Below are 16630 nucleotides of genomic sequence, written 5' to 3' on the forward strand. Positions count from 1 at the left end.
ATCCAGTTTGATATTTTTACTAATGCTTTAATTCCCAGCCATTTTCTAGTACCAGTCCAATCAAGCTCAAATTCTTTCTTTTCCAGACCTTAGCATCAGCTAGCCCCTTTTCCCTGTCCATTTCCCATCCTATTCTCCTCTCTTCTCATATTCACTTTCCAAAGCCTTACCTGTCCCAGGGGTCAGCAGACTTTAACTATAAGGAATCACATGGTGAATATTTTTTACTTTGCGAGTTCCACAGGCTCTGTCCCAGCAACTCTCAACACTGCTGGTAGATACAGCACAAGAGCAGCCGTACACAAACCGATAGGCACAGCTGTGTTCCAATGAACCATTATTTACGGACATTGACATTTTAATTATATGTAACGTTTCCATGCCATGAAATGGTCTTCTTTTAAATTTTTAAACCCTTTGAAAATGTGAAAACCAGTCTTAGCTTATGGGCTGTTCGAAAACAAGCAGTGGGGCAGACTTGGCCTACGCGCTGCAGTTTGCTGACGGCTGCTTCATACCGAAGGCTGGGGGTCCCTGGTAAATCTAGCCAGCAGGTGTTTGTTTAGCCTGTATGCCAAGTTAAAAAAATTTGTATTAATAATACTTATGTTTAGGATATTTTTCAGAAGCAGCTGTTTTCCACCTTTTCTTTAAAAATCAGATGATTTTAAGACTTGGGGAAAGCTTTTGCCTTTGTCAGCAATTGAATAGATTGCATATGTGCTTTCCAACCTACCACAGTCACCGCCATTCCCACGTTTTTTCCACCTGTGACACTACTCATCTGCATTACCTCCGTGGTCTCCTGCAGTTATGGAAGTTTGTGACACCTGCTTAAAAATAATTCAGATATATCCTTTAAGGTTCAGTCCACTCCATTCTTTCTGTTAATCTTCTTGATTAACTCTAAATCAAGCAGTCCTTTCCTTCTCCTATTTCCTATAGCTCTTCTGCCTTGAGCCTCCTTGTATTTGTCTTTGTTTATGTACTTAACTCTGAAAAGGAAATGACAGTTTTACAACATTAAAACACATAAAGTAGGGCACCGTGAGTTAAATAGAAATCTGCAACTCTAATAAGAAATATACATACCAACGACCTGAAATAATTTTGTTACTATTATTTGGTTCTGAGTTTCCTCTACACTAAAATAAAAGAAAATATCTTACAAGATTTAGGATCATCGTCTGTTAATGAGACGCACTGAAGATTTTCTGGAGGAAAATGTATTTTTCTTGACACTGAGTTCTAGGACAAACTAGTCACACATATCTCTTCATGTAGGAAATATACAACAGCAGGATAATAAAAGAAAACAAGAACCATGGGAATTGTGTAAACACCTGGAATGTGTGAGAGACCTGGATCTGAACCCAGTTCCACCATTTTCTAGCTATGTAATTTTAGGCAAAATGGGTCACCTCTCTGAACCTCAGCTTCCTCATCTGTAAAGGATGGGTAATAATAGTACCCACCTCAAAGGAGTCATATAAGGACTAAATAAAATAATGCACTAGCTTTATGCCTGGCACATTAGAAACCTTTGATAAATGTTGACTATAAAATGCTTATTACAGTAGAAGACATGACAGTAAATTATAATGTCACACACCATTTCTGTGGTTATCCAGAGTTGAACTGGTCTAACAAGAGTACCGTCCTGGTGATCTTAAAATACGGGGCTAGAACTTAACCACGCCAAAAGTAAATTAGTAACAGCCGTTTAATTTTTCCCTTAGGCTCCTTCTTTTCAAAAGGGTATGTGTTAGCAATCTTCTGATGAATGCTGTACTGAAGATAGCTCACTATTGAAGATTCTAAGGGGTTTATTTCTTTTTAAAATTTTCCATTAGTTGTCAGATTTGTAGGTGACAGGTTTTATATATTCTTGTGTGATTTTAAAATACCTGTCTTCTATTCTCATCTAAACTAAATACAAAAATTTTTAATTTTTCCCAAAAAGAACTTACAATCTGTTCAGGTCCTTAATAATCACCATAATCTAATCCCAGAGTGCTGTATTGAAAGCACTAAAGAAAAAGAATGTCTTTAGCTTAAAGCAGACGTCGTCTTATTTCAGACTTCCTCTCTATCATTGGGTAGTTTGAGGAACCATGGGAAAATCACCTTTCCTTCCTAATCCTTACTTTTGTTGCCTATAAAATGAGGACGTTCCGAACTCTTAAGATTATTAAGGACACTGTGAAATAGTAAATGTAATGTGCCTCGCCTCATGCCTGGCACATCATAAGCAGTCAGGGAATGACAGTGGTAGCTGGTGTGTGCTTTGTTTTTAAAGGTGGTGTGGTGCTGCTCTGCACTACCTGCTATGCCCTACCCCTACCCCAGTTCCCACAGCATGATAATGAGCCTAAACTGCCAAGTGAATGCCATTTGACTGAATATCTCACTGGTTGGCTTTTAGCTGGCTCCTCTATTACCAAGAAGACATGTTTGTTAATCACTGTGTGTTAGAAGAAGGCCTCTATGCTGACCTTACTTCCTGCGGCTGCCCAGCATCTAAAGTCAAATCTCTCAAGCCCATTGACTATGTAAGTACTTTGCAAAATGCATACTTATGAGACTCCTTTTCTTGTCCAGTTTAATTACCACAGATTATAATATGAAGTTGGAGTCTGAGGCAGGAGAATTGCTTGAACCCAGGAGGCGGAGGTTTGCAGTGAGCCGAGATCGTGCCATTGCACTCCAACCTGGGCAACAAGAGCGAAACTCCATCTCAAAAAAAACAAAAAAATCTCAAAAATATGAATAATTCATCTGTCAATTGTAAAACTGAGGTTCACTCATGAAATCCAACCAAAATGTAATAATGATATTCTACTTTTTTAAAAAAAAAGCAGGGATGTAAAACTCAAGAACTAAAACAATATAGACTTCGACTTAACTTCCAGTTTGATACTTTAATCAATTTGAGTGACACTGGCACAGTTACTTGGTTTCCTCATCTGTAAAAATGAAAATAAAAATAAAATAACAGTACTTACAAGGCCACTGGGATATTAAATGAGATTGTGCTTATAAAGTGCACAGCATATGGTGAGTTCTCATTTAAATGTTAGCTGTGAACACCATGGTTGCTATTGTTATACCTGCTTCAATATAAAAATAACCACTTTATTATTCTAGGTAAGTCACGTGACAGTTTGTCTGCTCCTAAGGTTAACTATGTTACTTTAAGACATGGGCCACCACAGACAGTAATTTCAAACCTTGTTTTGTGGAACCAGGGCTTTTCTGTCTGGTGTGAGCAGAATGGTCTGGGTCACCTTGAGGCCCATATTTATAGAGTAAGTAGGTTTTCCTTTTCACCACATTTATTTAGAATTTAAAATGTGAGAAAAACGATCACAACTCCAGGACATCAATTCTGGGCCCCTGGTCAATAGGATCTGTGCAGAGGAACTACGGAGGATCTGGGATACTTTTAAGATATGTAGTTATGACAGTTACTTGGGGACATGTTTGGTCAGAGCTCGAGTTTTACACAGAGCTGACTGGAAGCTCTACATGACAGTAGTAGTGACTCAGACCTTCCCGTCAGAGCTGACTCCAGGGAAATGGCCGTACTCAGGATCTTTGATCTCAGCCTAAGCAGCGGAGTCCTATTTCACAAGGCATTCCTGGATACAATATTCTTGGTATCAGACTAATTATAGAGTCTTGGCCAAGAACAGGAATATAAATAGTGTTCTTGGTCTCTCTCAATGGCTCTGAGATACCAACTTGCAAAGAATAAGTGGCTACTAATACGTCCTGTGGGTTGAAGGAAAACTGGTTAAAAAAAAAAAAAGAAAATGTGGTTTGGCAAGTCTGTGCAGGCTTTGATAATGCTGGAAAAGACGTTGGAAGATGGTCCATGTTTACTGGAAAGTAATTTTTTAAAACCGTTTTCGGTGGCCAAATCAGTAGACCGATACTTACTTGGTGTTAACTCTAAAAGCGAAAGATAGAGGCCTAAATTTGAAAGTACCATCTTGAAAGGGTTTTGGACAACTCTTAATTCAGTGAACTAAACTAACAAAATTTCTAGGGAGGGCATTTTAGAAATAGGGTCAGAATTAATGAGTGTTACTATTTTTCTGTGAAGAGGCATAATTCCTTTAGATTCATGAAGTGTAAAATGAAACACTGGGGAGTGAAAAGAAACAGAAAGAAACGTTTTCACGTTAAGTCGTCCTGTGCAGTGGCGTGTCTTGTTTTGGTCCTATGGACTCCAGCATAAGCGAAGGTGCCTGTTGGGAAGGACTTGAAATCTAGAGACTTTTCACTTCAAGAATGGTTTAAAGAGAATATTCAGTTTATGTAAGGGTAGCATGTTAGTTATCTTAATGCCTGTTCATAATATATTGACAATATTTGGAACATCTTTTGCGAAGATGTGTTATGACAGCAGGTTTGCTGCTGAAATGGGAGGAGTGTGAGGGAGTTTGGTAATCCTACAGAGACCTGTAGATGGACCATGAGGACACCTCAACAGAGGTCCCAAAGCTTTAAGTTGATCAGATGTAGGAAGATTGATATGTAAACCAGAAGGTCAATTTAGTTTTTTGTAATAAGCGGATTCTAGTGACTGGCATGCTCGAGAATTCTGTCCTTGGCATTTTTCCCCCCTCTCTGGAAGAACAAGAGAAACTGAATTAGTCATCAGGAGGTTATCTGTTGAGCATAAGATTTGTGTAAAATAAGGTAGATGTCTTGAGATTAGCCTGTAGGCTAGCATTCCTCTTAAAAGAGAGTTCTCTCACTCTCTAGGTCCCAGTTGCTCACATCCTCCAGAGTCTGTCTCCTTTCCCTGGACAGTGCTAGGTACCCTACCTATTCTGCTTCTCTGATTCATTCTGATTCTTTCTGTGATTCTCCCCGCTATATTCTTACTTAGGAATTGATATGCATTTTTTTTGTGTGGATTTGCTAATGTCTATGCCACAATCCAGTGTAATTCTGGATTCATTCCAGGAAATGTTTCTGTGTAATTAAGTTGACATTATATAAGTATGAGCTAATCCTTTGCTTTTGCTTTTTTTAGTTAAAACTTCAGAATTCTAAGGATGTTGCCTGCAGTTGGTATTCCCAGACATGCTATGGCTTGGTGCTTAAGTGTCATAATAGTATAATATTGAGGAGTCTTAAGACTTCATCTTTGTAGAAGATCAGTATATTTTGAAAATGACAGTTTGCTGCTCCAGGCTAACTTCTGTTGGTACAGGTGAAGGTTACATCCTAGAGGGCCACTGACATAATTTGCAGTGTTGCAGTCATTTTACAGTGCATGGAGCTGGGAGCATAGTTCATAGTTCTGCTTGTAACTAATATGACCTGGCAGATCTCTTAATTTATCTGTGTCTCTGTTAATTTTTCTGTAAAGAAACTGTTAGAACAGGTATTTTCAAATCATGGACAGCCTCCAGTTCTGTTTCAAATAAGTATCCTGGTCATATTTCCAATTGGATATGAAAAAGAATTTATCTGGCTTTAGGATTCACAAGGTCAGAGGGAATAAGATCATGTATTAGCTTTCACAGCAGTCTCCAGAATCTTAATGGTCTAAAACAAATGTTCATTTCATTTTCATATTTTGTCTCAGAAATGGCAAGACAGTTGTTTGGCCCCCACTTTAGGCTTGTGAGTTGGCTTTAGATACACTTTTTGTATATGCTTTGCACTGGGACCAGGCTAATGGGAGCACCTCCAATTAGGGACATGACTCTTTTCATGGCAGTGGGAAAGCAGGAGCAAGGTCACAATCACAGTGTCACATTTGAAGCTTCTGCTCAGATTCATTTTGTCCATGCACACATCATTGTGTCCACTCACATTCTGTTTCCAAAAGCAAGTCATAGGAACAAGCCTGACATAAATAGGGCAGGGGCATAGACTCTCACCTGGGCAGGGATGAAGTTGACAAAGTATATTCAAACAGTAATACAATCTACCAGAGATGTATAAACTTATAGAGGTGTTCTCTGTTACTAGATTTTGGAGAAAATGAGAGGAGATGCAATTTTAATAATTTCTGCCTGCCACTGTAACAGAGCTAACTTCCTTTAAAAAACTTGAGATGAATTTTTAGTGACAGTCTGGAGGTGGTTTGGTGGCTGTCAAATGAAGTATATGGTAGACAAGTAGAAAAGTCTGCCTCAGAATATGGTCCCCAGTTCTCTTTCAAAATTCATTTAGAATTCTAAAATCATCAAGTAAATCTAATATAGGGAGATTTAATCATACTAAGATAGCTTTGTATAATCATTTGAGAAAAATAGTAACAAATTAAGTGGCCTAGAATTAGGAAAGAGAACTAAAACCCAGGGTTTTCATAGGCTCTTCACAGAGATATATATCTGGAAAAATTACATGTCTAATAATATGCCTAAATATCTATCTTAAACCATAGTGGAATGGGTTTCTATTGACTTCTCTTTAAGGTTTTCAGCAGCCTTGGTTTGGTAATAGTTTGATTGCTTAGCAGTGATTACAAGAAGGCCTTTTAAGATGAAAGAGATTGAATATCACTAATGAAGCTTAACTGTTTGTGGGGGCTGAAACCAAAGCTTTCTATATTTAGAAATAATCATACTGGGTGTGAAAGGGCAGTAAGGTGATAAAAAGACCTAAGATGATGCTTGGGGCATTAGTGTAGAGTTCTGTGAATGTAAAACACATCTGATTAGTAATTTTGTAGAAGAAAGTTTAAAGCTATTTTATTTTGCTTTAATCAAAGAAAAATATTTAAGGTGGCTGAATTCTTTCTCTCATCTCAGCCTCCAAAGTAGCTGGGACTACAGGTGTTCATCACCATGCTGGCTAGTTTTTCTGTTTTTTTGGTTGAGATGGGATTTCACTGTGTTGCCCAGACTGGTCTCAAACTTTTGGGCTCAAGGGATCCACCTGCCTCAGCCTCCCAAAGTGCTGGGACTGCAGGTGCAAGCCCCTGCACCATCCAGCTGAATTTTTATATAAATATCACAAGTGCTGCAGAATAACAGCACTGCTGAAGGTGCATTTTATATTTATTCACTCTGAAGTACTGAACGCCTACTATTTACTAAATACTGTGCTAAGTACTGAATATTGAATAAAACAAGAATTAGCATAACAAGCTCATCACCAAATCCAAATGTTATCTTCCTTTTGGCCTCTCAAGTGTAATGTTTCTCAGATACCTATTCTTGGCCTTTTCTCTCTCTTGTGTTTAGAAATTTTCATTATCCTAACATCAGCTCTTGCCTCCATCAGTGTAGATGATTCACAGATATCTAGAGTAGGCAATAGTCAGTTATTCCCTGAGCTCCATTCCCAGATTCGACATGGGTCTTCAGTATGTTTTGCCAGCATCCCATTTTCCCTCACAGACTTGTTCTTTTCTGCCCTGTTTCTGTTGAAAGCCATCATCATCTGGTCTTACCATTAGTCTTCATCTTTGATTCTCCCTACTTGATGACTTAAATCATCCAATCAGCAGCTCTCAGTATTAGTTATTCTACCCCATAATATATCTTTTTTTTTTTTTTGAGTTAGAATCTGGCTCTGTTACCCAGGCTGGAGTGCAGTAGCACAATCTTAGCTCACTGCAACCTCCACCTCCCAGGTTCAAGCAATTCTCATGCCTCAGCGCCTCTCAAGTAGCTGGGATTACAGGCACATGCCACTGCTCCCAGCTAATTTTTGTATTTTTAGTAGAGATGGGGTTTCACCATGTTAGCCAGGCTGGTCTCAAACTCCCGACCTCAAGTGATCCGCTGGCCTTGGCCTCCCAAAGTGCTGGGCTTACAGGCTGAGCCGCCGCGCCCGGCCCCGTGAGATGTCTTAAGCTTTTCCCCTTATCCCCTTTCCACTACCGTGACTAAGTTTACTGCCCTATTCTCTCTCAAACTATTGTGATGGGTACATAACTCATTTTCTTCCTTTTTCAGTTTTCCTTCTTTGCAGCTTTGTGCATGTAACCTTCCCATAAGGCCCAGACCTGACACCAGGTCCTGCTTTTCCTATATTATTGCTCATAGATCCTGTTTACAGGCTTTCCCTCCCCTCTCCCACTACCTTCCTTAAACTTACAATGAAGTTTTCTCTCTTCTTTCTAAATTCTTTGATATCTAATTTAAAGGACCTCAATTCTAGGAAGCCTTCAATGATCCTCATTTCTTAGAGTGACTTTTGTCTGTCCTGAATGTTCTTTCTCTGCATCTTAAGATGCTTTTCACTTTCTCCTTTTCATCACACTTAGTGAAACTGTAAAGCTATTGAGGGCATTTATAGTTAATGTAGCTTTGAATTCCGTCACCCTCTGTCCCCTCTACTTAGCACAATGCTATAAAAATATCAAAAGTCCATTATGTAATAAGTGGACTAAACAATTCATTCGTGCCTAAAATATATAGGCAGTATTTGTGTAAAGTTCATTCTTCTACTTCAGCTCATCCATAAGAGGAGTCGTACTTTGGTCTTACTGTAGGTTTGTGTCTTATCCATTCACAGTGTTATATTAGTCGCTTTAGAATTTGGGGGATGGCAGGGAACCTAAGTTTAAAAAAAAAAAGTAATTTACAGCTGCTAGCTATTAATGAAATGCTTTAAAGTCAGACTGGGTATTAAAAGAATAGTAGCATATGTAGACAGGAGCAAGATACATGAGCAACTGTTGACTGATCTAAGATGGACATAACTGCAACTTTCAGACTATTGCATAAAACATTAAGCACCGCACCAGGAGCGTGTCGGCTAACCTGTTTTATTGCCTTTCCATGGGAGCAGTGTTAGCTGGTTGCTTCTCTAATTTCTCCACTGGGGCCTTGGAATGGAAGTTTGGCTGCTTTGAAATAATAATCCAGCCCTGGCAGCGACAAGCAGGCAAAACCAAAGAATCATTGTAACAAGAGGCTGTAGAAAAAGTTCAGATGAAATTAAGACTGTGATGACATAAATGATCTTAAGAGGTGGAATAAGAATTGGCAAGACAATGATTCATTCTGTGGAAGGATACTGAATAAGAGGCACAGCTACCAACAGAGAGAGACTATAAATCCAGCCTCAGAATGAAAGGATGGAATGAGTTTATAAAGTATAAAAGAATTTGGTTACTATTAAACTTTTTAGCTGAACCCATAGATAGTTAATGGTATCAACTATTTTGCACATTTTGAAAATGAAAGCCAACAAAAATTTATATAGTAAACATCACACTTCCCAGTGAGACATTTGAAACAACTCTCTTTAAATTCAGGTAAAAGGCAAAGGTCTCCCTGTCACCACTGCCGTTCAGTATTCTAAAGTTCTAGCTAATAAAAAAAATTTACTCTAAAAAATAAAATAAGATTTAAAAAAGGAAGAAACAAGACTGGCAAGAGCATCTATGGTATAAATGATAAATTGTTTGGGCTAAAGCATATCTTTAAGTTGCAGGGTATGAGATAAATAGCAATTAAACCATAGCAATTAAGGGTACTTAGAAATAAATCCAACACAAGGCAATAAGTTTTTTCCTAGGAATATTATAAAACCTGTTAAAGGAAGTAAACTTTGGAGAGATACGATCTTTTATAGGTAAAAAGCTGAATATTGTAAAGATATGGTCTTCCCCAAATTAATGTTGTTTCAGGCAAAACACTGAACAGTGTTCTGTCCCTTTGGGGGGTGGGGGTGGGGAGTAAAACATGACAAGCTCATCCTAAGATTAATTTGAAAAAGATGATGGGTCCAAAATTGCCACAATAATTTTTAAGAACAACATGTAGGGTCACTTATCCTACCAAATATATATTGGTTTATACAGCAGTAATAATTAGTGGGAGTCGGTCCAAGGAGAGACAGATGGGATAGGGGAATAGGGTAGCGTGGAAACTGACCTATATAATAATAGAATTTGGAAGACAACAGCGTTTCAATGGAGCTATGATGAACTGTTAAATAATGTTGAGAGAGTTGACCTATTCCATGGAAAAACATAGTTAGAATCCTGCTTTCCTCCAAACACAAAAATAAGTTCCAGATGGATTAATAACAACTAAATGTGAAAAGCAAACTTTACAACTTAGAAGAAAATATAGGAAGCTATCCTGATGATACTGGAGTAGGATGACTTTCTTCAAAAAGAAAAAGCACAAATGAATAAGTAAAACGTGAAAGCCAGATGTTTTAGTTTCCTGTTGCTGATGTAACAAATTTCTATAAACTTAGTAGCTTAAGATGACAGATATTCACAGTCTTACAGTTCCACAGGCCAGAAGTCTGAAATTGGTCATGCTGCAGTAATATTAAGGTGTTGGCAGTCATTCCATCTGGGAAGCTTTAAGGAAGAACCCATTTCCTTACCTTTTCTAGCTTCTAGAGGCCACCAGCATTCCTTAAGTCATGACCGTCTTTCATCTTCAGTGTGCATCGCTCCAATCTTTGCTGTTTATCTGCTCTCTGTCTCTGACCCTCCTACCTTCCTCTTACAGCGACCCTGGTGGTTACCTTGGGCTTACCTGAGCAATCTGGGTGATTGTCCCCATCTCAAGGTCCTAAATTCTTAATCATATCTGTAAAGTGCCTCTTTACCATGTCAGGTAACATCTTCACAGGTTCTAAGAATTAGGATGTGAACATTTGGGGGGTGTTGGGGAGAGGCATTAATTATTCAGACTGCCACAGCAAGCCACAGAATATATTTGCATTCTATATAACCTGCAATGGTTTAGTGTAAGAATATAAGAAGGGCTCTTATCTGGCTGTGGTGGCTCCCACCTGTAATTCCAGTGCTCTGGGAGGCTGACGTGGGAGGATTGTTTGAGGCCAGGTATTCTGGACGAGCCTGGACGTGGCTGGTCCCTGTTTCTACAAACTGATAAATAAATAAAATAATTAGAAGAGCTGTTTCAAACCAATTCAGAAAAATCCATTTCAAAAACCAACAGAGGATGTAAATAGGCAGTTTATAGAAGAGGGAAAAATGGCTCAGGACATCCAAAGGATGTTAACCCTCACTAGTGATCAAGGAAATACAATTTACAACAGTGAGGAGGTAACATTAGCTTACTCTAGCTGCAGACATTTTAAAATCTGAAAATACTAAGGTTTGGCTTAGTTGCAGGGAAGTAAGATTATTCATACACAGCTAGTGAAAGAAGTGTTCATTACAGTGGTGGGGGGAATAAGGACATCTGTTGCAGCTCTGATGGATGAAACAAATAACCACACATTCTTGTAAGGGAATGAAATACAGTAGTTACAATGATTTGGAGAGCTACATGTATGAAGAGTCAAATTTCAAACACAGTAGGCAAGAAAAGCAGGCTACTAAAGATGTTACAGTAGAATACATTTTCTGTAAATTTTAAAAACAAAAGATGCATAACCATTAATAGAAATATAAAAATATAGGCTGAAAAAATTTACAACTTGAGCATAGTGGTCACCTTGGAGAGTTGGAAGTTTAAATTCATCTGTATTTGTTATGTTTTATTTATTTTAAAACTTTGATGCAAATACAGTAAAATTAAAATGTACTATGTGTGGGTTTTAAGTGCATGGTCACCTGCGTTATTTACTCTTTTTGAAATGTGTCATTGTTTTTTTTTTAAAAAAGAAAGAAACAAAGACCAGTAAGAAAGATAAATCCATATTCAAACTGATTGTCTAAACCAAATGGGAGAGGCTCCGAGAAGGATTATAGTTTACTGGTGAAGAGTTTGGTTTGAGTGTCTTAGAGACCTTCTTGGTTCAGGTCCTGACGCTACCATTAATAACTGTTAACTGAGTGACCCTGGGTGTGTTTCTTTTCTTTCTTTTATGAGACAGAGTCTTGCTCTGTCACCAGGCTGGAGTGCAGTGGCGCCATCTCAGCTCACTGCAGCCTCTGCCTCCCAGGTTCAAGCGATTCTGTGTCCCAGCCTCCTAAGTAGCTGGGATTATAGGTGTGTGCCACCATGGCCAGGTAATTTTTTTGTATTTTTAGTAGAGACGGGATTTCATCGCGTTAGCCAGGGTGGTCTCCATCTCCTGACCTTGTGATCCGCGCTCCTCGGCCTCCCAAAATGCTGGGATTACAGGTATGAGCAACTGCTCCCAGCCCCCGTGGGGGCATGTTTCCCACCACTCTAAGCTTCAACATTCCCGTTTAATAAAACATAAGAGTTAAACGAACTGGTGCATGTGAAGCCTGTATTTAGCCCATGATATACACGCAACAATATTATAATAGCTCATAGACAATAGTTAATATTTGTTATTCAACACTGAGTCTTGAAAGGCTGAGGTATTTATGATGTGATTTTGTTTTAAGTAGGTCAAGTCTAAAATTCTGGATTAGAGTCTGACTGGAGATCTATGAGCCTTCAATTAAATTTTTATCATTTCAAATACTTTGTCAGCATACTGTTTGGTATTTCTTTGGAATTGAAGGTTGTTTGAGTCAGCATGATGGTTAATTTCCTTTAATTCAGTCTAATTCCACTTAGTTTTTTTAGCATTGGTTCATTTGGCAAAGATTGGGGTGCTTTGATATTTTTGGGCTATACAAATAGGGCGGTTCTCAGTGGCTGATTGCAAAATATTTCTAAATTAAAAGTATATGTTATATTTAGGGCTTAATTAAGGTAACCTTGAAGCTATCAACACTTTTTCAGTACAAATGATGACTTGAACTCCAAAGAACTATACAGTGCCAAAGTGCAAGTCTGTTTAGTTTTTTTAATGTAAAAAAAAATAGTATATAGATTTTTAAATTTTTATCCAGTTATCTTGAGGATATGTTGATATAAATGTAGTCCTAGCAGAGTACTTGTACCAAGGTCTCAGCAGTTCAAATTTAGATGGCGAACACGTTTGTTTAGCAATGGAATAGGTAAGAATGGGTCATAGATGATAGCTAAACAAGATGAAGTCAGGTGTCCCATCTAATATCACACCTGCCAACCAAAGATGTTCTACATTATAAGATAATGGTATTTAGAACATTTTAGCACAATAGCTTTGGGGTTAAGAACACAATCTCCGCCGTCTTGGATTAAAATGTCAACTGTGCCTCTCTTCTTCATCTCTGAAGCAGGGATAATAATAGTACCCACGTCGAAGGTAAATTATAAGGACTAAATGAGTTAAGTACAGAGCAGAGAAGAGCTAAGATGGCCTATTAAATGTAGCTAGTTACAGCTCTGTCTACTGAGAGTCTAGGCCATCAAGAAGAACAGCATATGGGAAAACAGGATATCCATACACAGGAATGAAACTAGACCCCTATCTCTTACCATATACAAAAAGTCAAATCAAAATGGATTAAAGACTGAAATCTAAAACCTCCAACTATGAAACTACTACAGGAAAACACTGGAGAAAATCTCCAGGACATTGCTCTGGGCAAAAACTTGAACAATACCCCACAAGCACAGGCAGCCAAAGGAAAAATAGACAAATGGGATCACATCAAGTTAAAAGCTTCTACACAACAAAGGAAAACAGTCAACAAAGTGAAGAGACAACCCACAGAATGGGAGAAAATATTTACAAACTACCCGTCTGACAAGGTATTAATAACCAAAATATATAAGGAGCTCAAACAACTAGAAAGACTCTAACAATCTGATCAAAAAATGGGCAAAAGATTTGAATAGGCATTTCTCAAAAGAATACACACAAATGACAAACAAGCATATGAAAAAGTGCTCAACATCACTGATATCAGAGAAATGCAGATCAAAACTACACTGAGGTGGGGCCAGGCACGGTGACTCACACCTGTAATCTAAGCACTTTGGGAGGCTGAGGCAGACAAATCATGAGGTCAAGAGTTCGAGACCAGCCTGGCCAATATAGTGAAACCCCATCTCTACTAAAAATACAAAAATTAGCTGGGTGTGGTGGTGCATGCCTGTAATCCCAGCTACTTGGGAGGCTGAGGCAGGAGAATCACTTGAGCCTGGGAGGCGGAGGTTGCAGTGAGCTGAGATTGCACTAATGCATTCCAGCCTGGGCAACAGAGCAAGACTGTCTTGGAGGGGAAAAAAAACTGCAGTGAGGTATCTCACTTCAGTTAAAATGCCTTGTATCCAAAAGACAATAACAAATGCTGATGAAGAAGTGAAGAAAGGTAACCCTTTTACACTGTTGGTGGGAATGTAAATAAATACAGTAACTATGTAGAACAGTTGGGAGGTTCCTCAAAAAACTGAAAATTGAGCTACCATATGATCCAGCAATCCCACTGCTGGTATATACTCAAAAGAAAGGAAAACTGTGTATCAAAGAGGCATCTACACTGCCATGTTTGTTGCAGCAGTGTTCACTGTAGCTATGATTGGGAAGCATCCAATTGTACATGTAACACATTTTCTTTTTTCTTCTGTGGAATATGTGTTCATCTTGTGTTGTAGACATCTATGGAACATTTGTTTATCTTGTGTTCATCCACACATTTTCTTTATTCATCCACAGATTCATCTGTGGATGTGATAAAAATAAAATGTATTACATGTACACAATGGAATACTATTCAGTCATAAAAAAGAATGAGGTCCTGTCATGTGCGGCATTTATAGAACTGGAGATCATTATGTTAAGTGAAATAAGTGAGGCACAGAAAGATAAATTTTGCAGGTTCTCACTTATTTGTGGGACTTAAAAATCAAAACAATTGAACTCATCGATATGGGGAGTAGAAGGATGGTTACCAGAGGCTGGGAAGTGTAGAGGGGGTGTGGGGGGCATGGTTAATGGTTACAAAAAGATAGAATGAATAAGACATACTATTTGATCACACAAGAGGGTGATTGATCATGCAACAGGGTGACTATAATCAATAATAAATTGTACATTTTAAAATAAGATTGCAATTGGATTGTTTGTAACATAAAAGATATATGCTTAGGACATGGATACCCCATTCTTCCTGATATGATTATTTACATTTGCATGCCTGTATCAAAATATGTATCCCACAGATGGGTACACTTACTGCGTACCCCCCAAAATAAAAAAGACCAACACTCACTGAGCAGATCTTTGGAAATAAGCCCTTGAGAGTGGACAGGGAGAAGATGTAGGCCCTGGACTCACAGGAGGGAGCTGGGAACCCTGTACAAGGTTGCCAAGCACCATTACTTGTGTGGCTCCTGAAGAAGGAGTGAGTCAAAAAGGTGTGAAGTGACCCACTCTTGCCATGGACCTCCGGAATACTAGCTGCAGGAGACACCACAACCTGCACCAAAGTTGAGCTGGCTGGGAGAACTGCTTGAGCTGGCAGGACCAGGACTGCAGCCTGCGCAGAGCCTAGAGGGTTTGGCATGCGAACAGCTGCAGTGGAGCATGACCATCCCCTAAGGCTTGCTGTGCTCCAGATGGTTTTGGCCTTTGTTGACTGTGAGACCTGGACACAACAGGACTGTCCTGCCAGTGGGATGGGTCTAGTCTGATCTGAGCACTCCAATTTGCCAGCCTCTCCAAGGGTCCCTGCCTAGCCACACCTGCTTGCAGCACAGCCTCAGGGCCCAACCACGATGCTTCCCAGAAGCCACTGCCATAGTTCCTTCACCAGCAGACCCAGACTAACCATTAGAGAGCTTCTGCAGAAGAGCCCCCACCAACGCACGCCCACCTGCAGCCTCCCCATTGCACACCTGCCTGCAGCCTTCTCACACTGCTCTGTTGGAACACACTGATGTCATTGCCCCAATGAAGCACTTTTACCAGCACCCTGCACTGGTGTGTGGTTGCCGGTGGACCAGGAACACCTCAGCCCCTCTGGCACAAGAGGTACTTAACCTTGAGGGCAAGAGAACAAAGCCCATACTCCTGTTTGCCAAGATTAGAGCACATAGCACACAACCCAGGAGTGCTGAGCTGAGCCTTGGTCCCCTGAAATCATCCAGAAGTTAAACCAGTCAGCTGAACCCTTAGATTATACCACAGCCAAATCATCAAGGGCATCAAAGAATTTAAAGCAAAAAGTCCCATCTAAGTGACAGTGATTTCAAATAAAAAGGAATACCAGCCCACACAGATGAGAAAGAATCAGCAAAAGAACTCTGGCAATTCTAAAAGCCAGAGTGTCTTCTTATAACCAAATGGCTGCACCAGCTCCCCAGCAATGGTTCTTAAGCAGATTTAAATGGCTGAAACGTCAGACATAGAATTCAGAATCTGGAGGGCAATGAAGATCAAGATTTAGGAGAAAGTAGAAACCAAATCTAAGGAATCAAGTAAAACTATACAAGAGCTGAAAGATGAAATAGCCATTTTAAGAAAGAGCCAAACTGACCTGGTATAGCTGAAAAACTCACTATAAGAACTTCCTAATACAATCAGAATTATTGATAGCAGAATAGACCAAGCTGAAGAAAGACTCTCAGAACTTGAGGACCAGTTCTTTGAATCAGCTCATTCAGATAAGGAAAAAAGAAGGAACAAAACCTCTGAGAAATATGGGGTTATGTTAAGTGACCAAACCTACAACTCTCATCCCTGAAAGAGGGAGAGAGAGCAAGCAACTTGGAAAACATATTTGAGGACACTGTCCATGAAAATGTCTCCAGCCACACTAGAGAGGTTGACATTCAAATACAGGAAATTCAGAGAATCCCTGAGAGATACCATAGAAGACAACCACCCCAATACCCATAGTCATCAGATTCTCCAAGATCAA

General features: G+C 39.2%; 1 protein-coding gene across 2 annotated transcripts in view; it reads left to right on the top strand.

Annotated features, from left to right (window-relative positions):
- Positions 1-16630, top strand: part of CRYBG3 (crystallin beta-gamma domain containing 3) — a 133276-nt gene that overhangs the window by 92638 nt on the left and 24008 nt on the right. For both annotated transcript variants that reach the window (XM_017546195.2, XM_037744878.1), the window contains one exon: positions 2426-2552. In XM_017546195.2, coding sequence (XP_017401684.1) covers positions 2426-2552 — 127 coding nt within the window. The remainder of the gene's footprint in view (positions 1-2425; positions 2553-16630) is intronic.

This window comes from Cebus imitator, unplaced genomic scaffold (genome assembly GCF_001604975.1).
Source record: "Cebus imitator isolate Cc_AM_T3 unplaced genomic scaffold, Cebus_imitator-1.0 Scaffold188, whole genome shotgun sequence".
Lineage (NCBI taxonomy): Eukaryota > Metazoa > Chordata > Mammalia > Primates > Cebidae > Cebus > Cebus imitator.